The 24,320-nt window shown below is 40.5% G+C and overlaps 1 protein-coding gene across 1 annotated transcript; it reads right to left on the reverse strand.

Annotated features, from left to right (window-relative positions):
• Positions 1–387: 387 nt before the first annotated feature.
• On the reverse strand, positions 388–20,748 carry hs3st3l (heparan sulfate (glucosamine) 3-O-sulfotransferase 3-like). The gene is made up of 3 exons (XM_032574951.1): positions 19,877–20,748; positions 4,123–4,352; positions 388–2,843 (listed from the first exon to the last, which is right to left on the reverse strand). Exons 1-3 carry the CDS (start codon positions 20,353–20,355, stop codon positions 2,455–2,457), a joined length of 1,098 nt encoding a protein of 365 aa, XP_032430842.1. The 5' UTR covers positions 20,356–20,748; the 3' UTR covers positions 388–2,454.
• Positions 20,749–24,320: the final 3,572 nt, after the last annotated feature.

Below are 24,320 nucleotides of genomic sequence, written 5' to 3' on the forward strand. Positions count from 1 at the left end.
CTCATTTTTGCCAATAAACATCTTGATGAGTCTTAGGACTTTTTGGGAAAATATTCTGTGGACTACCAAGATAGAAAGTGAACTTGTAGAGTACATTAGAAAGGGTTCGTCACACTGACGTTTTTTTTTTTGCTTCATTATCTGGATGATTTGCCCAAACCAATGATTTGAAAACTGCTTTTCGTTACTCATTTTGTCCATGACTGATTAAAAAAAAAAAGTTTGTTTAATGGCCTAAAATATTTAATGCAAGTGTGATAAAATAGCAAGACATCGGCAAGGGGGTAAAGTAGGCCTACTTTTCCCAGCATCGTACTTTTAAAATATTCCCATGTCGTTTAATGTGAATCGACACATAGCAGAAAATAACACTGAGAAAGCAGCGTCTTTGCTTAAAAATATTTTTATTTTTTTCCTGTTGGACAACAACTAGTGCAAAATACATGCAAACTGAAAACGGAAAACCGTGTAAGCGGACGCAGCTCGGTACAAAACACCGGCTAGCTAGCTAGCTAGCAACACGCCGAACTTAACGGTGTTGATGTTCGGTTTTTCTATCCCGCCGCCCTCCGCCGGTCCGTTTGCTTTGCTCAAAGCGGGACACAGCAGGCTGGTCCCGCACTCGCTAACCTAAGCAAAGCATACAAATGAGCCAAGTGATCCATACCAGTTCCCACTACATCCATTTAACCACATTCATTATTCAAGGATACAAAAGCACTCAGTCAAATCTGAGCTCATAGACATATTCCCTCACTCCGCCCCGCCCGCCCCTCAACTCTGCTGCTTACCGCATGAAAGATTCATTCCCACCTTTTTGGAAACAATGCTTGCTGGACATTTTTTTTCAAACGCCGGATTGCCGTTAAATTCTTGAAATCTGAGTCTGGGGAGGAAACGTGGGGGGAAATAAAGGGTCTATAAATGAAAATGTGTTTGTTGTCAGTGTTGCTACACACCCTTGAAAAGTCTGGGAAAATGTGGAATATGTTAGGTTTGGATAGGTAGGGAAAGAAGAAATGAAGTGTGAGAAAATTATTGATTTTCCAGATATTTTTCCTTCTTCTAATGTCTAAAGACAAAAAGACACATTGATTCAAATTAAATGGCTGTGCTTCATCTTTGATTTGCTGCATAATGCCTTGATTTCAGCCTTGCTGTTTGACTTAATGACTGATTCCATACTCATTCAGAAATAATCAGGGACCATTTCACTACATGTTTGATCTTCAGACAGCTTTAATTCAGGCAAAACTGGCCATGACAGCTGCAAAATAAAAAGACTAAACGTTTTTTTGGGGGGTGAGGGGTTCTAAAGGGTTCCAAAGCTCACAAATTGTCATTTAAAGAATCCGGTTCAGTCTAGGACAGGGATCTGCAACCTTTCGAGTCTACAGAGGCCTTTATTTTCGACATAGAGCTCACTTAGAACCCCAAACGTTACATGGCTTCTTGGGAAAAAAGACAACTTAGGATTTTCTACTAAAGAAAGTGTCTAAAGAATCAACATTTTGTCTCTTTCAAGTTTTCAAATAATGAAAAACCTCAAACATTTTGCAAAAAGAGGACAAATACATTTTCTTTTACAGGATGTTGATATTTGTGGGGGAAAAAGAAGCAAATTTTCAAACTAATGGCAAGAAAAATGTATTTAAAAATATATGTTACTGGTACTTGTGGAAATTCAATGCGGTTATTCCATGAAAAACTGTTAAAACTTGCATTTGTTGTTACATCTGTAGTTAAAAAACATTAGCCGAGTTATTGTGGAGCCGTGCTCCAGAATATTCTATTCCTAATCTGACATGTCCAAGATTGAAAGACTTCAAAATAAATAAATCCAGAAGCTTCAAAAGCAGAGAAATTGTCCAAATTCACACTCTGACAACCAAAAGCCATGTCGACCATTGTCATGCTTTGTTTTTGATTTTGATTAAACTTTTTTTTTTTTTTTGGAAAAACCTACAGATGATGATAAGAATAGTTTGGTTCAAAGTAAATATTTTAAAAAGTAAATATGTTGTAAAAACTGCATGGCTAAAATTTGAGTCCTGAAATGTGTGGAATATTTATGGGACAACGTGTAGGGACCCTGAGTTCTTCACTTCCTTGTACGACTACAACTGATTGTGAGTCAGACACTAAAAGCCGTTCAGCTTTCACCGCTCGGCGTAAAACCGCATCCTACAGCCACCACGGTCTCACTGCATCTTCCTCAAAAGCACAATGAGCACATTGCTGACATACAAAGATGTCAACACGACTGATTGATCCAGACAGAACATATCGACACTGGGATTTCGGAGTGTAGTCTGCTGTGATGCTGCCTGGCTGTCTGAAGACATTGTTGACTCTGTTTTGCGCGCTTTGAGTCGTTTCGTCTGCCTCCGTCAGGCAGCAGATTTGCGCTGGAGCGGTGTCAACAGAGGCGTCTCGTTCCACGCAGGTCACAGATCAGTGCCATCCGAAGTTTTGCCCTGCGAGTTGGTAGAAGCGCTGGTTGTGAGGCTTGTAGAAATCCCTCAGTTTCCGGATCACCTCTGGGTCTATGGAGACGTGTGTCCTCCCTTTTGTCTTCCCCAGACAGTGGGGTTTACTGCTGCCCTCCGGCTTCTTTAGGCAGGGAAATCCTTTCGTTTTGTTGAAGTAGAAGTGCTTGTCTGTGACTATCCTCTGCAGGCCCAGAAAGTCCTGAACTTTGCCCAGTTCTCCAGCCGGATCAGCGATGAGCCTCTCCCCGCTGACCAGATGGATCTGATTCCTGGGGAACCAAGCCAGCCAACGCTCCATGTGTTGGGCGTAGAGGCCGATCCACAGTGGGCTCCACAGAGAGTCAATCTGACCTAGACATACAGGTAGGGAGAAAAGAGGTTGGTTATGATGTGGCAATGTTTTTAGGCTGGGGTCTGGACGAGGAAACATTTGGTTCTAGTCAACGGCGTGGCTGAGGTCAAAGTATTTGAGTTCTACAATTGCTACCAGGCTAACTAATCCAGACGGTAATAAATGACACTGAGTGTAAAATGAAGGTGTTGAAAATGTTGGATTCAATATACAAACACAGAGTGGTCTTGAACTTTGCAACATAGTAGCTTCTTTTGGTAGCATGCTAAGAACCTGTTAGCAAAGTAGCCAGGGATCGTAAGAAGATTTGATTTGATAAACAGCACAGATTGACCTTAAGTTTTTTTTTTTAAATATGGTTTTCCTGAAAGTTTATGAGCATAAGTAGCTGACTTGGAGCACATGACTATGTTTGCATTTTTATTTTTCTATGGATAAAACTTTCCTAATGCTAATGCTAAAAGCAGCTAATGGTTAGCTGAGCAGAGACAAACACCTAGTTGGATGCGTGTGAGCTTCTTGACAATGAAGGATCCTCCTGTAGATGTTACAGTTTTGTTGATACTGTTGAAATTATAGTTTTTTTATACAAACATGCAAAAAATATCAAACAGACTCTAATTTTTGGTTGCTTTGAGTACATGAGAACTCAAAGTCATGGATGATTTCTCAGATGATTTAATTTGCTTCATATCCCCTCCAGGACATACCATGGGCAAAGCGAAGGCACTGGTAATACTGTGAATGATGAAATGTCATTTCCCAATCATCAGCACCATCTGGATGGGTACTGGCATTGTTAGCAAGGTGCACTTATTGCTAACATTTCAAATAAAAATTAAAATCAGTAATCTTCCCTGTTTTGTTCACATTTCAGAGTCTAGATAACATCCTTAAGGTTAAGGTAATGATGGGGTTTTTACCTCAGCACACATTAATTTTACACTTTATCTCCTGCAAAGTCAGGATCTGCCATAGTTCTACCCATTAACTCCAGCTAGCTTAGCCCCAACAATGGTGATACTCTTCACTGTGACTCCCACAGCTGCGGGTTATGTTTACAATTATGCTAGACTTCACTGTGTGTAGCTTACTAGCCACACCACAAAACTGCTCATATATGCGCTCATATATGCTAGATGTTGAATAAAGTAAGAAGAAAATGTTGTAGGCAATTACTGTGGATAAATACGTCATATCAAAAAGCTAAAACACATTTTTTACGTAGATTACAAGCTTTGTCATGTAAGTTGTACATTGAAAAAACACAAAGCGTACCTGTGGTGCGGTTCTTGAAGGCCAGGCTCTCAAAGGACGGGATGTCGGGGGTCTTGGAGATGATCTGCGTGTAATCCGATATGGCTCGCGTCACAGGGTCACGAACGACCACTATCAGCTTCACATTCTGCGACATGGCATGGACCCGCGCTGGCGTGTCCACTGTGACAAAGTACCGGGGCGTCTTCTCCATGACGATCTGCCCGTCAAGGGCTTTGGGCATCATACTTCTGGAGGTAGAAGACAAAATAATTCAGGTTAGACGATTGCTTTCAAAAGTCTGTACACCCACCTCTGCTACAATAACAGGCTTTTGAGACCAAAGGGCTGAAAAAATTGTTAATAATTTCAATATAACTTTTTGTTTAGCACATTAGTGTTTTTGCTAACTTAGCTTCCCCTAAATAAATTTATCTAAACGCTAATTTACTTAGCTGTTTTCAGTTGAGTAAAGTTTGACATCTGTGCTGAAGTTTTGGTTATTGACTATTAATAATTCTTCGTTCATTTATTCCAGATGTCTTCAAATCAAAGCCTAGAGTTTCCCGCAACTTTAAGATGTGTTCCTGGTCTTGAATGAAATGGCCGAATTACTTCCCAAACATGCAGTGAAGCTCTCCAAAGTCCTGCTAATGACCTAATTACTTAATTCAGTTTAAAGTTTGAGTCAAGCAATTAGGCTTTCTGACTGAAGCCAATTAGGAAAAATTAGCAAAAGAGTTATAAATATACTTTCAATCTGAAACCATGAGTGAAATGTCTTCCAGAAAACAAATCTGGCACCGTTTAGGGCAATATATAACGTATCAACACAAGTGTTACTGACACATAATGAGTATCAGCATGGTTGAGTTTAGCACGTTAGCATTAGCTTCCACTAAATAGCATGTTTTTAGCGGAACTAATGTTTATGATCAGTCCGTTCAGGTTAGTGCTACTAACTTTTTAGTTCTAGTTCCCGACGAACACCTCTGCCTATTATTTATGTCGATTTATTTACACAAATGTTACATTAACAAGGCTAATTTCACATTTTCCCTTGTATTTTTAAATAAAGCATAGCACTATTAAATCTGGCTTTACCTCATTTGATGGAGTTATATTTACCACCTCACAGAACCGGAGTGTGGATAAAGGCGATACAAGTTTTTTTCTGTTTGTTCAGTATGTAGTAATATCCTTAGTCAACAGTGAGGTCACTCTCATGTCAGAGCGCACACCCATCCCCACACACCCACACGCCGTCTGCCTCATACAAGCCCACACCCCATTATTCACTCTGAGATTCATCATACTAAACACATGACAGCATGAGCAGTGACAGGGCATCGTAACCCTGACCGACATGCAGATGAAAGCAGCGCAACACAAATACAAAGAGTCTCTTCCTGATCCCGTCCAGCGCTGTGCTCCTCTGTCTCCACACCAAAGCCCAGCAGATGGGATTCATTTAGCAGTAAATGACTCCAGAGGCCCTGCAGGACCGGCTGGAGGCTCGGGGACATCTGCCAGCACACCTGCCACACACCTGGTCGGCCGGCCGAACACGCACAGCTCTGATTCAGCATCTTAGCTCGTACGGACGGTAGACTCGCCTAACATGACCTGGACTGCTGGATGTAGCTTTCAAACTTTTCCCAAAGAAATCATTTGAACAATATTGCAGAGAATGGGCAAAAATTGAATTCTTGGAAGATTTTTAAGGCACAAACCAACAATGACAAAATAAAACTTTGCACATAAACCAAAAAATTAACATCTTCATGGTTGTTAAGTCTTAATTTTCTTCTTACTTTATTCATCTCTGTCCATCCCATTGTAAGTGGGATAAAGCTAGCACAGCTTTTTGGGAAAAGAGTATCAAACTGAATTTTAATAACGGTGGTGGTCGTGTGATTGTCCGTTGCTATTTTGTTGTTGTCATGTTTGAGAACCTTCCAATGAGACTCAATTAAAACAATTCAGCCAAGGGAGGCACAACTAGTTCTTAAGTTTAGGGGCAAATTTACTTTTTCCCCCACATAGGAATGGGTTGGTTTGAATAAATTTTCCGGTTATTTTTGTCTGACTGAGGGGAAAACATTTTCCACAGCATTGTAAATGATTTAGTATGGAAGATTTCATGTCCTCTACAGGCAGATTTGCTCTGCTGTTTGGTGGGTCGGGGCTCTAACGAAGCTAGAAAAAAAAAATAAGACGAGGTCATAAAACTGTGCTGATGTTAGGATTCAATGTGTGACCCTGTCATAGCTTCAACCTGAAATCACCCTCACAAAAAGATGTAATAAATTAAACCCACACCCACTTTTACTTTTTTTTTTTTTCAGGAATCTTTGGTTTTTGTCGCTTTGTCCTACTTTGATTTAAAAAAAACCCACCTTGTTTACTGTTTTACATAATTGAAAGAAAAAGTTTTCATTGAGTTTTGAATGTGGCATTAATAAAAGAAGGACAAGCAGAGAGAACACACACACACACACGCCCCCATGCAGCTGATAAGAGCCAGGACAGGATGCTCTGGCAGCGTTCTGCTGTCGGCTCAGGTTTCAGGTGATCCTGAAACACAAACCTCCCATCAATATCTTCTCCCTTCAAATCTGACAAACACACACACACTCACCAAGCACACACACGCAGCAATTCCATTTGATCAGATGAGTGTGAGGTAGTTTTCACCGCCGCTTAGCCTGAAGACTTCCCTATGAGGGGCCGTTTAGGACAAAATTTACGTTTTGTCTCTCACACACTACCAAAAACTCTCGCATACTCCAAAAAAGTAGCCACGCACACTCCAAAAAATTACGTTTTGTCTCTCACACACTACCAAAAACTCTCGCATACTCCAAAAAAGTAGCCACGCACACTCCAAAAAATTACGTTTTGTCTCTCACACACTACCAAAAACTCTCGCATACTCCAAAAAAGTAGCCACGCACACTCCAAAAAATTACGTTTTGTCTCTCACACACTACCAAAAACTCTCGCATACTCCAAAAAAATAGCCTCGCACACTCCAAAAAATTACGTTTTGTCCCTCACACACTACCAAAAACTCACGCATACTCCAAAAAAATAGCCTCGCATACTCAAAAAATTACGTTTTGTCTCTCACACACTACCAAAAACTCTCGCATACTCAAAAAAATTACATTTTGTCTCTCACACACTACCAAAAACTCACGCATACTCAAAAAAATAGCCACGCACACTCAAAAATTACTCACGCACATTCAAAAAATACTCAAATTGCGTATACACACACTACTAAAATGTCACACACACACACACAAACGTTAACTTTCTCGCTCACATACACTACTATCAGCTCGCTCACATACACTGTACTAACAGCTCGCACATTCACAAACGTTAACTTTCTCGCTCACATACACTACTACCAGCTCGCGCACATACACACAAACGTTAACTTTCTCGCACACATACACTGCTAACAGCTCGCACACACACAGACGTTTATCTCTCACATACACAAGACTAAAGTTGAACACACACACAGTACTAAGACTCGTTTTATGTATGTGTGAGAGCGACACTCTTTATGAATGTGTGAGAGCGAGAATCTTTTTGAATGTGTGAGAGCGACACTCTTTTTGAATGTGTGAGAGTTGTCACGGAAGAGGCGGGGCATAATTTTTGGATCAAACTGCGCATGCGTAGATCCTAAACTATAAGTTTCGATTGTTGACTCACTGTATGTTCTATTACTTAGTATATTTGTGCTTTTAAATATATATAGAACGTTTAACTTTCTTGTAGATTAAATGTGCTATAGAAATAAATGAATCTGATTGATTGATTAAAAATAGCAAAATTCCCAGTGGACAGATTGTACTACAGCAATTTTGCTATTTTTAATCAATCAATCAGATTCATTTATTTCTATAGCACATTTAATCTACAAGAAAGTTAAACGTTCTATATATATTTAAAAGCACAAATATACTAAGTAATAGAACATACAGTGAGTCAACAATCGAAACTTATAGTTTAGGATCTACGCATGCGCAGTTTGATCCAAAAATTATGCCCCGCCTCTTCCGTGACAACTCTCACACATTCAAAAAGAGTGTCGCTCTCACACATTCAAAAAGATTCTCGCTCTCACACATTCATAAAGAGTGTCGCTCTCACACATACATAAAACGAGTCTTAGTACTGTGTGTGTGTTCAACTTTAGTCTTGTGTATGTGAGAGATAAACGTCTGTGTGTGTGCGAGCTGTTAGCAGTGTATGTGTGCGAGAAAGTTAACGTTTGTGTGTATGTGCGCGAGCTGGTAGTAGTGTATGTGTGCGAGAAAGTTAACGTTTGTGTGTATGTGCGCGAGCTGGTAGTAGTGTATGTGAGCGAGCTGATAGTAGTGTATGTGAGCGAGAAAGTTAACGTTTGTGTGTGTGTGTGTGACATTTTAGTAGTGTGTGTATACGCAATTTGAGTATTTTTTGAATGTGCGTGAGTAATTTTTGAGTGTGCGTGGCTATTTTTTTGAGTATGCGTGAGTTTTTGGTAGTGTGTGAGAGACAAAATGTAATTTTTTTGAGTATGCGAGAGTTTTTGGTAGTGTGTGAGAGACAAAACGTAATTTTTTGAGTATGCGAGGCTATTTTTTTGGAGTATGCGTGAGTTTTTGGTAGTGTGTGAGGGACAAAACGTAATTTTTTGGAGTGTGCGAGGCTATTTTTTTGGAGTATGCGAGAGTTTTTGGTAGTGTGTGAGAGACAAAACGTAATTTTTTGGAGTGTGCGTGGCTACTTTTTTGGAGTATGCGAGAGTTTTTGGTAGTGTGTGAGAGACAAAACGTAATTTTTTGGAGTGTGCGTGGCTACTTTTTTGGAGTATGCGAGAGTTTTTGGTAGTGTGTGAGAGACAAAACGTAAATTTTGTCCTAAACGGCCCCTCATACTTCCCTTTTAACTCTAATAACCCCAAGCAGGAGGAGCCATGCAGTCTGTTACACACACACACACACGCAGACCTGGCATGTGCAAGGCACACACACCCACACACAAAATGCAAAAACACAAACATACACTCATTATTCACTCATTAGTCAATTGCTCACTATCTTCCCTCGGCTCTCCCCATGGACCCATTTCTGGTGGACACACACACACATAACGAGAGGCATTTTTTAAAATCACACACAGACAATCGGCAGACTTAAGAGGCGGGTGTGATGGGAGTTTTACCACAGCCTTTTAAAGGCTGTGTTTATATATATATATGTATATTTGTGTGTGTCTGAGATCTTTTGCTGTGAGTGTTTCAAATGAAAGGGGTGGGTGACTGATGAAGGAATGATGGCAGTGGACGCAGACGGGCCTCCATTAGCAATCTGTTTGCAAGCAGCCTCAGAGCCGAGAGCCCCCACACCATTACCTAAGCACAAAGAGCTAATTACCGCCCCCCCTAAGAGCACCATCAAAAGAAAATGTCTCTTATAAATATGTTTCTACTATGAGCTTAGCGCACGCAGACCACGCTAATTGATGGACAAAATAGCCGTTAGCTTGTCGAGCAACAAAAACCCGTCTCCCACTCCCGGCATAGAAAACGCTTCCAAGCTAGAGGACACGTCTGTGACGTCAAATCTATTCAAATGAAAACACTGTGTTGCGTAAGGTTTACTCAGCAATACAATGCAGTTTGTTATTCATGTGTCGACTGCGTGTCACAGGAGTAGCTCGTAAAATCACCTGCCTTGTGGGTGGCTTTGCAGTGCCTTAGCAAAAACATTCATAACATACTCTTGTTCGCCTACAGCCGGCAACTTCATTATGATCTTACGTCATATGCCAAATCAAAGGAGTACAATAAATATGATGCTTCACTCAAAAGAAGGTAAACATTTACAAAATAAAACTAGTAGCATATTCTTAAAAAAAATGACTGTGTAGGTTACTATGCTGTTGTTGATTTCTCAAAATGACTAAGCAGAATTTAATAATATTTTATCAGCATTGAATGAGCCATCGATTCTCCCCAACGGGAACTTTAATTGCCGTACACTTCCGCCCCAGGGATTGTGCCACACAAACATAATTAAATCAATAGTTTTTACTTAAGGTAGAAGCTCTTAAAATCTACTCGGTTATATGAACCGTCACTTTTGTTGGCATTCTTTTTTTTTTACACAGCTGAAAACAGAACATTACCCAAGACACGTGATGAAACACAAAATGTCAGGTTAACATCAGATTTTGTGGTTTTGCCACAGCAGTGACCTCTCCTTGACTTCATCTGTAAAATAGGAGGTAAAACCTGCTATTGTGTCGTCTGACACACTAGCAGGTTTGTATCCCCTCCCAAAACAGGGCAGCCAAATTAATTGGCAGTTTAAATTCCAGCTTCAGCCACATCTCCGTGCTCCTCGTTTACTGCTTAGTGCGAGATCAAACGTACAACATGATGGGCAGAGGGATTATCCAGCAGCTTACATTAAGCCTCTGTTTGCCTTTGAGGAACCTCTCTTTTTGTCGTTAATTTTCCAATATCGCGGCAAGCCTCCCTCGTGAGTTACCTTGGGCCGGCCAAGGCCACGGGCTATTGATCCTGCGGGGTGGGGATCCCGAGTGTAGCCGTGGAGCTGGGTGGGATTGCATGTGTTTATACTGGGAGTGTTATGATGGGGCGTATGAAGCGAGGAGGTGATAGTGATGATGGAGGTGTAGCGGCGGCGGGGGCTCAGCTGGGACCGGAGAGTGGCAGGTGGAGGCTGAGGTCAGCCAGATCCCTCCGGAGCCCCATCAGTGGCATGCTGTGTCATGTGATGTGTGCCGCGTCTGCGTCTTTTAAAAAATGTGGAGCAATTACTTTGTCCTTCCCTAAGTCCGTTAGGGCGTAGTTGGTGGCGGGGGTGGGATTCAGTTTATCGCCGATATTTGTGTCAGGAATGAAACAGCAGCCAATCGAATTACATTTACTCTCCACAGGCGACCGCTGGTTTCTGAGCAGATTATGAGATTTGCGTTTGTTTCCTTTTTTTTCATACATTTGCTTGAGTGTGTTATTGGGAGAACCACTCATCCATTTCCTCTGTATGGGGGACTATTAAGGAATCAGTCCATTGTGGCTGTGCCCTGTCCACTTCCAGGAGACATCCATCATACAGGGGCCCCGGGTACACACCCCACACCCTGCACTTTTGGTTTCCAAAGCCCCAGGGGAGGGCCTTAATGAGGGCCGGATAGCTCCACCCGTCTGGGCCTTATGGTGATCACCATCAGTACAGTACAGTGACATGGCGGGTAGCTAGCACCTGAACCCCAGCACGGACATAAGTGATAGTCTACGCGACATCACATCTGTCGTTTAGTCACCTAGGGGATTAACAACGCTTTGAGGCACGCATTGGCAAGAGGTCCCACGTCATGCCATCAGAAAATGCTTTCGCACTGGCTGCTAGTAAATACGCATTGGACGTATTTACTAGCAGGTTTGCAAGCTTCTCCGATTTGGACGCTAATTACAATCTATTGTTCAAGCACACGAACACAAGAAACACCATGTGTTTTGTGTTTTGCGTAGCAGAACAAGGTTGTCAATGTATAGGTATGAATTTTTAAATCTCACAGGAGGATCTACGGAAATGTTCCACTGGAGCAACTGAATTTGAAAAGAAGAAAAATTCAGCTCAGATTTTTTTTACATACACATACGTATATCTGAACATATAGAGATAAACCAGGCCCAAAAATAATACCAAAAAACCCCAGACCAAAAAAGTAAATGAGACAAAAAAATAAATACATGATATTGGTTTCACTAAGATCGTTTGAGGTTTGTCACCAAAATCCCAGTTGAGATTTGATCAGTCTAAGTAGTTCACCTTTTAAACAGGAGATGATAAAATACAGTACAAACAATGAAACAGCCCATTTGTTATTCTACAAAGTTTTTCTACAAACTTTGATGCCAACTTTGGTGAAATTATTGGCCAATCATTATGTTGGGACATTGCTTGCAAATCATTTGTATCTTATCCATCATTCTGGCATTGTGTATTTTATTCTAATTTTGCCAGATAAAGGGTTTAAAGCTAAATGCCAGTCTTCCAATTTCAACATAACAGGACAAGAACTTAAGAGCTGCTTCAAAATAAGAGTCCCAAACAATCATATCATAATTATGTCCCATCATGTGTTTTACTTGAGATCAACTGAAATCTCAAGGGCTGGCAAAGAAAAGGGCTGTTGAAGTCGACATACCCACATTACCCCTGCAGAGGTGGTCGTACACCTCTAACCACAATGAACTTGTAAGGGGTAATGGAAGATAATGTGAGGCTATAAAATACAAAGCAAAGGAAGCAGCTGGTTAGTTGCAAATCTCGTCCTATTGGTTCCACAATCCCAGTAGAATGATCTGAAAGCATGATCTTCCATCCATCCATCATTTCAATCAATCTGTCCATCCACTGATTCATCTGTCTCTCCATCCATCCATCCATTCAACCTGGCTTATGTCAACCAACTCATATTGAGTGTTCATTTTTCTACAAGATTTTATTTCACTGTGACTTCTTGGAAGTAACGCAGTAAGTCAAATCTGTGCCTGTACCTCAGAGTCAATAATGTATTGATAAATGTTATTGTGCCTTAAGAGCAGAAACACTAGCCTGAGTCTATAGAGCATAAATCATTCCCCCTAATGTGACCTATCCTGAAGAAACACAACTTCGCACACAACTTGCAAGCGGGTTTGTACAGGTATCTTTAATTTACGTTTTTGTAGAGAGCCTGAATCAAACCCTCGCCATAACCCATTCTAAATCCAAACCTAACCCCTAACCAGGATCAAAGACATGATCTGCTTCCACACGACATGCTCTTGGTCCCCCTGAAGATTACTGGTCCTCACAAAGTCGATGATTGTTACAGCCAAGGTTCTAATAATGTACAAACAGGAAGACAGACACACACACTCACACAGAGGGCCAGCTCTGATGACAGTCCCCCGGGTTGAAGCAAAGGTCAGCAGAGATGTGTGAGATTGTGGTAACGCACACTTCACCTTTCTCACCCCCAGCTCACCCAAGTCTTATCTCGTCTTCCTCCGTTTTATTGACCTTTTTTCTCCTCAGTCACCCGTCATGTCATCTCTGGGCAGGAAGCACTCATAAGCAAGGAGCAAATTTCCACCTGAGTTTCAGTGAATTCCTTTGTAGCTGCACGGAGATAAAAGGCTGTGTGTAATATGAGCCCTTTGGGCCTATGTGAGCGAGCCGGGGCGGTTATGCCAACGTAGGATAAAGCTTCCTGCTAATTGTAACAGAAGCTGAGCTGACCAAAGCTAACCGCCCTAATGCTGAAGTCATCCCAAGGTCAACACGAGGAGATAACACAATCGATCCTAGACAGAAAGGGGAAGAAGGAAACTTCCAGTGCTTCTCGGGGCCCGTCGCAGTGCTCCTTTCAGATTAGATCTGGCCTTCGAGTGCCATTAGTGGATCTTTGTCGGGGGCGCTGATCTCAATTGCCCCGGTGGAAGCCAAATGTTATTTTACTCTCAAAGAAAAGAAGAGTGATTCAGGGGAAGATACACTGCTGCTGGTCCTCTTTAAATTAAAGCAATGGGGTTTGCGAGATAATCTACTGGCACACAAAATTCAATGACTCAGTTTGCGGTACAGCTGAACTTCAGTTGACCTTTTTATTTGTGCCGCCATAAGACATCATGTTTATGTCTCGGAATGTTCACTTTTATATTTGTAGTTTGTCGTAATTGATATACAAGAAATATTTACCGAGTGCATGTTTACTTCTACGTGTCAAAAATCCAATCATGCAAATCCTTTGTCTTTGGTAGAAGACTACAATCCGTTTCTCCCCTTAGCGCTCGACTCATGTATTTGTTTTAGTTGGATTTCCAGAATGCCTTGCACTATGGTCCACTTCCTGTTTTTAGAGCGGTCTCCAGTCCAAATGCATCCACAGATGCATTCGATCTGTGCCAGAGTGCACTTTAAATGTTCACTTTTTTGGTTGGCTTTAGAGTTTGATTACGCATTCACACTTTCCCAAATTGACAGAACTTTCTAGACAAATTAATTAAAGTGGGCTAAACAGGGCTGCTTTGATTACACCCTTAGAAATTTTGGTAATATCAGACATTTTGTGAGACTTTCAATGGTGTTTGATCCAGATTTAACCCCAAGTAAATGCTTGGTATGCACACATGAAACGCATTATGATTGTTGACCAAAGATTTCTGATACCTACAGGGCAGGTATCATATCGATAGCCCTTGTATTTTTTGAGTTAGAGGACATAGTTTGGGACCTGGTAATGGCAATTTTCAGCATTTTGTCAACCTCTTTGACTAAGTTTTGTGCCTTTAATATTATATTTTCAAAATATTGAGTAGGACAGGAATGTTCCTCTATTCGCTCTGAGAAAGAAAAAAATCAACTTTACAGTTTAGCTTTGTAAGCACTATTCTGCACCAATTTCTAATAGTCCTTATGTCGTGATTCTTGGATGTATTGGTTTGTGGTTTGGTTATGGGTTACATACGGTTCATAGTTTTTGCATTATTAATTATTTCTGGTACTTTTTATTATAAGTTATTCTGGTGTTAACCTTCCTCAGTAGTTTCTGTTATGTTTAGTTAATTCTAGTTTTAGTCGTTTCCTATTTTGTCAGGGTTTTTTTTGTCATGCCAAACCATAACCATAAAAAAACTAATGTAATATTCACCAGTAACATTCAGCTTACAACTTTTACACTTCAATTTTTCAGAAAATGTAAATATTTTTATTTCCCATTTCACTTATTTGTATTGTTAGTGTTAAAAACTATCTATTTTTAGTGTTGTTGGGTTCTTTTTGATACCCTCAGAAACAAACATGTGTGTCCTTTGTCTGCCAGTGTGTCCAGGGCGTGGGCCTCGTGTTATGAAGTGGTGTGAACACATCATTAACTCTCAGCGCAAAGTGACCCAGAGTCAGAGGTCAATTGACAGAGCTGACAGTGGTGTCAAGTGGTTCAACGCACAGCGAAGCCCATCTGGCCTGAGGGAGAGACGGGACAACCTGCTGTCACACGCGTGCATCACGTATGTACGTCACTGAATGTTTCAGAAACATCTGAGACACAATGATTGAACACACAATTAACCGAAAGAGTTGATTTCCAAAGGATTTTTAGTATATCAGATTTTTGGGCATTTCAACAAAGCGTGGCTATACTGGTATTGTTTTGGTTCTCATAAAATATATTTACTTCTGGTAGCTTCTGTGGCAACCAAAGCAAGGGAGGTCTGTCTATTTTATATATGATATGGTATTTAACAGCTCTCCATGCTGTAAATCTTGTGAGTTTTCTGCCATCTGATACAGACATCAGTCAGACAGGGTTTGAATGCTCCACTCATGCAATCTGCTGTATGGGATTTAGTTCTGTTTCCTTGTGTAGGCTAAACATGTGGTGGTGATTTTAAAATGACAACACGAAAAAAGGGAGGTCGGATAGATATAGATAATGTCAGGCACAGCCGATCTCTACGGAATCCCAAAAGGGTCATAATGGGTTGTTTTTTTTAGGGTTTTTTTACAACACCTCGTGGCATCTAATAAAGTCAAAAACACAACAGCAGGCTTATAGCTGAAGTATGTAACTTTTATAAAAATATGTTTTTTACATATTTGTTAAAATTTTACATGAGCTTGATTGACAGCGCTAAGATCTTCCTCCTTACTTTGATTGGTTGTTTCAGAGCAGGAACATCGTATTTTTGCGAATTGCAGAAGGACCCCAGAGAGCAAGCAGAGCTTGATTTTTTATTTTTTTTAAACAGATTATCATGTCTTATATTATACTGTCTGGACGTAGTGACAGTTTTAGCAAATGTGTAAACATATTTTTACAAAAGTTATATACTGCAGCTTCAATTAACAACATTCAAATTTAGCTATTATTTCTGTATTGAATGGTGTTTTGCTTGATGTTCAAGTACAGAATCATTAAAAATAAGCAGCGGAGTACATTTCATACTGTTTCCTGAAGTGTAGCGATACCTTATGATATTTTTTTTAAATCCCTGGTATTTTTTAACAAATTAAAGTTTATCTTGTGCAGAGCTATCCAGGACTGCAGGCTGGGCTTTCATCTGATCCAGTGAGTAATTAATAATAATTAGTAATTAATTTGGCGCATCTAAATATGAAAATGAGAGTCAAGTTAGTTTTGGGCTTAAAGCCATAAACTGTCAGAATGGTGTGTTTAAAAAGCAGAATACAGATTATCACATTACCAAAGCCATGAAATGTTAGGATGTAACTAAAGGCACAACTTATAAGAAGTTCCACGTACAACCAGTCAGACCGTACATAATTTTCCTAAAAGGAAAAATGACTGAGCTTTTGTTTTCTTTCTGCTCAGCAGTGGGATTGTTTGGCCTTGGATCTCTCCTCTTAATGACACATTTGCCCAGTTTATTTCTTGTTTTACAACCATGAACACAGACTTTAACTGAAGGTGGTGTTTTTAGTTGTTGCTCTTGGAGTAGTTTTGGTAGACGCGGGCCACTCCTGGGAAGATTCACCCATGTTCCATGTTTTCTTTGCATGCGGTTGGCTACTGGCTCTCACCGTGTGTCGCTGGAGTCCCAAAGCCATGGGAATGACTTCAGCTTCAACTTTGCTGCTTATCTTGTCTTGAATGTCTTTATGTGACAGTGCGTTAGCTTTTTTTGACAACTTTCAGTCTGTTTAAAGTTGTTAGTGTCTGTTCAAGTCATTTCTTGATTCTCCAGATCCTGGCAGTAATCAGACCTGCTTGGCTGATCGATTAGTTTTTACCCTAAGGGTTTGGTTGGTTTAATTAGCTTGTTTTTCTCCTAACAAGTGAACTTTTTAAAAAAAATTTTAGCAATAATCTGAAACTTTCATGATTTCATGTGTTTCATTTAAGGCCAGGTTGAGCCCTGTACTAAAATATACGCCGACGATAACTTGATTTCTCTAGGCTACATCAAGATTGTGAGCCAAAGATTTTGATTTGTTGGAAGATTAACTTCAACTTCAAGTCTTGGATACCAAAAGATTTAAAAAATTAAAAAACATCTAGATGTTTTTTTTTTCTTTTCTAAAAAAAGTTTCTTGTAAGAATAGGATTATTTCTTGATGGTTCCAGTTCAACGTTTTGCCAGTTGGGATTCTCATGGTTTGCCATTTTGCTCCTTTCTACTCCCATTTAAAAACCCCTGAGCAAACCATTAACCATCGCAAATCAGTTTTTCCTCTCTGTCTCTCTTTGTGCGTCTGAACATAAATTACATCGTATTTCCATTTAATGTGGTTCTGGTCCTATTTTGGACCAGATGGCTTTTATGAACCCTGGTCAAACCAAAATATCTCTAAACGACCTTCCTCTGGTAGAAAATCGTTTTTGAGCTATGCAACCACATTTCCATGTGGTAGAGTAAATTGGAGAACGTTTCTGTAAGCTTTGGTTGTCAAATTTCCTATAAACATACCCTGGAAAGTGTACAAATGAGTGTGGTGAGTTGGTGGCGAAACGTCCCGCGGCAGGCTCAGTCCAGAAAAGTTATACCTGAGAGGACAAAGAGGCGGGAAAAAAAGGCACCCGTTTCTAACAGAACTGTTCCAAACTTTTAGCTTAGACGACTGTCCTGATGGGCTTCGTTGGTTTCAAATAAATCTTTTCTTACTATTTTAATTTCAAAGAGAAGTCAGCATGTCAAGATTTTCCACGTGACATCTTTGAGGCTTCCAGGAACTAAGTTCTTTGTACAGTTATCCCTGAAATCCTCCAGTCCACACAGTTGTAAAAACTTTAATAAAGCACTTAAATCTGAGGAAAACATTTTTATATCCCCCTTACTATCTCAAACAGAACTGAGTCTCCATGTGTGCCTTCTCGAAAGAATTCCAAGTTTTCAATGAGCAGGCCGAAAGAAGAGCCACATGACAACAGTAACATCTGGCTCCGGCTTCAGAGATGATTACTCTGCTGCTCTCGGAGAACTCATCCTGCAGGCCTGACTCCATGGCTCTCTGTCTCTCCATACTGTACAAACACGCGCAGACCGCCCAGCAGGCACACACACACACACACACCCCAACACACACCCACACACCCACACACACACCCACACACACACACACACCAACTGAGGCACAGATTGGCAAAGCTGCCAGATGGCGGAGTCTCCCTGTCACCTAAACCACAATGAAAGAACTGCAGATAATGTAAGGGTATGTGTTTCCACAGGAGAAAGAGGGGGAAATGTTGAACAGAAAAATTAAAAGTGCCCAAACCTCGATTAAAACTGAACACTACAGATATTTTAATCAGTTTAAGCAGTGATGCTAGCAAAGGTCGGCCAGTTCCCACCCCCCACCACACAGCTTTTATTTATTTATTTATTTATTTATTTATCATTTTTGATTGTCTTGTGAGTCTTAAAATTATGTAACAGACATTAAGGTTAAAAGTTAGTGTTACAATATTTTAAAAATCATAGTCGCAGAGTTTTGTTGGTTCTCAATCGCCATTTTCTAGCATATCTGATCAGCTAATTCTATACTTGAAAACCAGAATTTACAGACTGTAAGCAATTTAAAAAAAACAAATAAATACGCAATTCTATAATTGAAAATCAGAATGTTCAAGTGTAGGAAACATATACTGTACTTGAGTATACTAGAGCAATAATTTAGCTCTCTGTTAGGAATAACAGCTAACTGTGCGGAATAACAGTTAGCTAAGTGATGCTAGCAAAGGTCGGCCAGCTCCCACCCCCCACCACACAACTTTTATTTTATTTTATTTATTTATCACTTTTTTATTGTCTTGTGTGTCCTAAATTAACTCATTTCTTACAGTTTAAAGAAAAGGTCCTGTTAGCAACTGTTGTTTAGAACTATCAGTTTTTATTGGCCGTTACCAATAAAAAACATCCTAAGGTATATATATATATCTATATAGATATATATATATACCTTAGGATGTTTTATATATATATATAGATATATATATATCTATAGATATATATATATATATATCTATAGATATATATATATATATCTATAGATATATATATATATATAGATATATATATATATATCTATAGATATATATATATATATATCTATAGATATATATATATATATATAGATATATATATATATATATCTATAGATATATATATATATATACCTTAGGATGTTTTTTTCCTTAGGATGTTTATATATATATATTAATTTGAACAAAAACACACTTACATGAATCGCCTGAAAGTCTACAACTTTTACTCATATTTAAACCTGCTCCCCCATCCGTCTGCCACTTAAATAAAATCCCCTATAGGTTCTAGTCTGTTCTTTTAAAGAATGAAAAAGTGCACTACAAACTTTTTAAAAACATATATACCGCATCATGGGCGTAGGTTTGGGTATGGACGGTCGTGACATGTCACGACCAATATTCAAGGGATATAAAATAGTCCCGACCAATTTTTTGCCATATAAATAAAAAAAAAAACATATGTATTTTTTTAACAAAAACAAAATAAATAAACGAAAATCTACATTGATTAGTTTAATATTTCAATATACTACGCAGTGGTAGCATTCATTTTAAATGCTGGTGAGTTGGTGAGTAAGTTGTAAGGTCCCACCAAAACTTAGACCAAACCTACGCCCTTGTACCGCATATAAAAACCTAACAAAAGAGAGCGATTGAGCTGGATTCCGGTGTTACGCGTGCATACCTGTACCAGTCCAGCCCGCGTGCGTAATGCCGATCAAAGAAGTGCGGCTCGGACCCCAGAGCCCGGATGTCCGGGTGGAGCCGCAGGAACTCCAGCAGAGCCCTCGTGCCGCCTTTCTTCACCCCGATGATGAGAGCCTGGGGCAGCCTGCGCGCGGCCGTCCACTCCTTCCCCGAGCTGTTGGTCTCCGGCGCGGCGTGGCCGCTCCCCAGCGCGTCGGTTCCGTTCCCCTCCTGCCGCCATCCCGACGCCCTCGCGAGGAAGTCGCGCGCGGACGGCTTGATTTCAGAGTTCTCAGCGAGTTCCGACTCGCAGCCTCCAGTGAGAAGGTAGACCAGGGAGAAGCAGATGATGCTCAGAGAGGAGGCGATGGTGAGCCGGTGGAAGAGCCGCCGCAGGTCGGTGCTCGGGGGGTGGAGGTGATGCTGGCTGAAGTGGTGGTGGTGGTGGTGGTGGAGGCGGTGGTAAAAGGCTGCCATCCCTCGGCTGTCAGTGCCACATGGCCGGCCATTCTACCGCGAAGTTCAGCTCACATCCTAACTCCTGGAGAGGCTCTCTGTCATTGCGCTCAGCTACTCTCTACCTCCTTCATGTTGTGCGTCTGGAGCGCACCGAGCAGATCCCCCTTTCTCCCTCCTTCCTGTCGTTGACCGAGCCCCAAAAAGTAATTCAGCCAAACTAGTTTTTTGTTGTTGTTGTTGTTGTTTAAATCACTTACTTTCCAAGATGAGAGAAAATAAAACCGTGATATCCGAGCTGCGCTGCCGCGTCTTTGCACTTCGCGGGATTACTCGTCTCATGTCACGAAGATCCGCATCCAGGCATCTCTCTCTATCTCTCTCTCTCTCTCTTTCGCCCTCTTTCTCTCTGCCTCCTCCTGTCTTTCAGTCTGCCGCTTCTTCCTCTCCTCTCGGTTTCATTGGGGGGGGGGGGGGGGGGGGGGGGGGGGGTCGTGGCCCGAGGCGAGTTTAATTCCATTATTATATCAGGCGATCCTCGGACTGAATGAACCGAGTGCGCAAACCCGCTCACAAGTGCCTCTGTCGCGCTCGTCTAATGTGACTTTCAGAGCTTTGCAAATATATAACATGTAAACTAAAAAAACAAACAAAAACATTTTGTAAACTCCGATATATTTAATTGAAATTGCATCAATAAAAAGTGGAGTATGATCTGGGTTTGATCATGGTTTCAAAATATGGCACCTCTTCATCCCTCCACAAGAACTTTGCGTCTTTGCCACATATTCTCTATGGATGCAGGTATGCACTTTGACTAGGCAGGTGTAGCACATGAATTTGCTGCAGAGCGTCCTCCAAAGCATGTTTGTGTGCCGCCACCATGTTAGACTGGGCTAAATAGCTCATCGTTGCACAAAAACATTTAATCGAATGGTTTATATCAGAGCTGCATGTCTGTCCGAACGGATTAGTAATAGTTCAGGAAGTAGATAAACACTTAGTTTCCACAACTCCCAAGCAATGAATCTAGCCCTAAAAATGAGTGAATCTCCAGCCAAAAAGACAAAAAAAACAAAAACACTTGAGGAACTAAAATTGCTCATGTAACATAATGATGTTTATCTCCATGAATGTATATAAAACTAAAACTGACTTGTTGTTGTTTTTGTGTCAAATAATTGTGTCAAACAAATAATTCAGGTCATTTTTCAAAAAATGAGAAAAACAAAACATTTTATGGCCCAAAATGCAATAACATAGCATCCCTTCATCTGCAAATTGTCAGTATTTTTTGTACAGATTTGCAGCTGAGACTGATTCTCCCAACTAAAGCATGAAGAAAGATGCTCTGAGTGCATCTTTCTTGAAGCAAATGGCCTTTTTTCATAGACTCTGTCCACCCCAGTTAACAATTAATAGATTCCTGAATTACTTGACGATCATTTTAAGAACCGATTAATCACAATGAATTCAATTAATCACAATTTGTTTGATTAATCGTTTGAACCCTAGTTTAATTTGATATTATAATTAGTGGTTATAATGTGAGGAAGTGGGAAAACGTCTTTGCCGGTGCAAAGGTCAGGTGGCACTGGCAGGCACTACTCCTGCCAGTGCCTAAAACTCCGAGATTTGTGCCTCATTAAAGCCAACGCAGTGCCAGTGCGTATGATAGATGGCCACATAAACACCTGTGTTTATGGGGCTTATTGGTTTAAGGTTATTAGTGCCATTTGGACTTGGGCTTATCGCATACAGCTGACACTCTGCACTCTAAGACCTATGGCATAATTGGCTTAGTAATCAGTCATTATTAGGCTCTGCAGTCCACCTGCCAATTGTCTTCTAATCCTGACCTCAGACCACCGTCTGCACGCGCCCACATTAAGTAACCATTCACAAAAGTCTCCAAACTTCATCAACAAGACGGCGTTTGACACTTTTTTCTATTGTTGTGGTGAGGAAATAAAAACAAGTTGGTCAAGTTTGCTGATTTTAATCCAGGTAAAAGGTTTGCACGCATATGATGAGTGTTTGCTTTAGCACCTGCACCAGGAGAGCAGCGATGCAATCCTCTGATAGGGGAGTTATATCTGCAATGTTGCCTTTTATTATTGCAGAGTGTGGAGCTAAGGTGAGGGTAATAGCTCATAGGAGACTCATTAGTTCTCCAACACTGACACACACGCACACACCCCAACACACACACACAGAGGCATTTTATGTTCCATTTGGCCTACCCCTGTCATTATCGCGGTGCAGATGTGACCCGTGTTGTAAAACCACTGCATTGTCTTGCGGTGAGTAAACAGATTTTCTAAAAAATAAAAAAAAAAACAAAAGAAACAACTCATATAAACTAATATAACGCTCTGTGTTATTTGGCCTCTCCTCTTTCCTTTTTGCTGCTGAGGCAGAAACAAATCACCGTCACAAACGATGAGATTTATTCGTAATGTGGTACATTTACATAATGATGCAATCAATTTCTTGACAAGGAAGTCGAATTTGCATCTTATACGACGAGCGTGCTTCACATACCTAAGCTGGGAGAGGGGGAAAAAAATATTTTGTGGTCTGATACAGTGTTCAAAACATGTGATTATTTAAATATGTCAACAACAACAAAAAAAAGAAAAAGAAAAAAGCAAACACTCCTAAATGGAGGTTACTGTGAGGGGATGGGTTAGGGTAAATGAGCTCCGATTCAATTCAATACTATCACATTTAGAGATGATTCATCGCAGTGTGTTGTGCTGCGATAGTCAAAAAAAGAAATGAAATCCACTGGTTGTTCTTAATAAATGGGATTAGTGTTTTTGTTGGCACTTTGCCTTGGAGTGTTAGTTGAAACGTCCAACCCTGATCAAGGTATTTTACAAAGTTAAGTGTAAAAGTTCTGGAATATTCTCAGTTGTAGTTGGTTTACTGACTGGGGTTTTTCTGTCAACTACGCCACACATCCAACTATGACCTATATCATATGACGCTGCCTTCTCGGTGTGTTCAGGTTTCGCTTAAAACAAATTCCATGAAGTAGGAGAATGACTTTTCTCTGTTTTCTATACACAATATGATGACAATGACATGTAAATATGGTACAAAACGTAACACGTGTTGCATCAGAACAGGAAGAAAACATGCTAACATCAGGCTAGCATTTAAGCTAACTGCTCTGCGTTAGCATTAGTAACAGAACAGACTGTAGAAATAAGGCTACGTTTTGGGAGGCGTGCTGTGGGGAAAGCGTGACCCACGTTTGGAGGCCTTGGTTCGATTCCCGGACCCGGCGATATTTGCCGCATGCCTTTCCTGTTTGTTGTTGGGTTTTTTTGTTTTTTTTTCTCAAATACAATTTTGCCTGGTGGTTCTTACTACTAATTCAATGTGAGCCAAATCAGACTTCTGTGTGAAAGTTTTACTGTACAACCCCAAAGTGAACCGCAAGTTCGGAAGGAGAACGTCGACGTTTCCTTCTCAACAGCTGCAGACTCCGGCACAGTGAAGAAAAACAGCAGCAGTTTTTCTCCACTGTGAACAGTAGGGGTCATGTGCTGTAACCCAGGGTCATAAGGGCCAAACATAGATGCACAGAACATTTGTAAACAATGAGAGCTGACAAACAGAATCAATTTTAAAGTTGATTTGTTGGCTGTAGCTAACCTTATGGACAAGCAACTTTTGACAGACTCCAGCAAGTATTTCTGCAGACTTTTCATCCATTCGTGTCACTTTTTTTCCCCTCCCACGTAACAAAAGTCAGACGGAGGCACGATTTGAGTTATAAGGAGTTCAGTCTTATACGTTTGACCTAGAAAACAAGTCTGACAATCCCAGTCATGATGGATGCTAACATGGGTGCACAGAGTGGAAAAAAAAGCACCGACAAGAATGATAATTGATTTCAGAACTTAAACCACTATATTTATTATACATAATGTTTATTTCATTGATTTCTGTACATATTTGCTACCATTTTCTGT

The sequence above is a fragment of the Xiphophorus hellerii genome, chromosome 10, assembly GCF_003331165.1.
Source record: "Xiphophorus hellerii strain 12219 chromosome 10, Xiphophorus_hellerii-4.1, whole genome shotgun sequence".
Taxonomy (NCBI): Eukaryota; Metazoa; Chordata; class Actinopteri; order Cyprinodontiformes; family Poeciliidae; genus Xiphophorus; species Xiphophorus hellerii.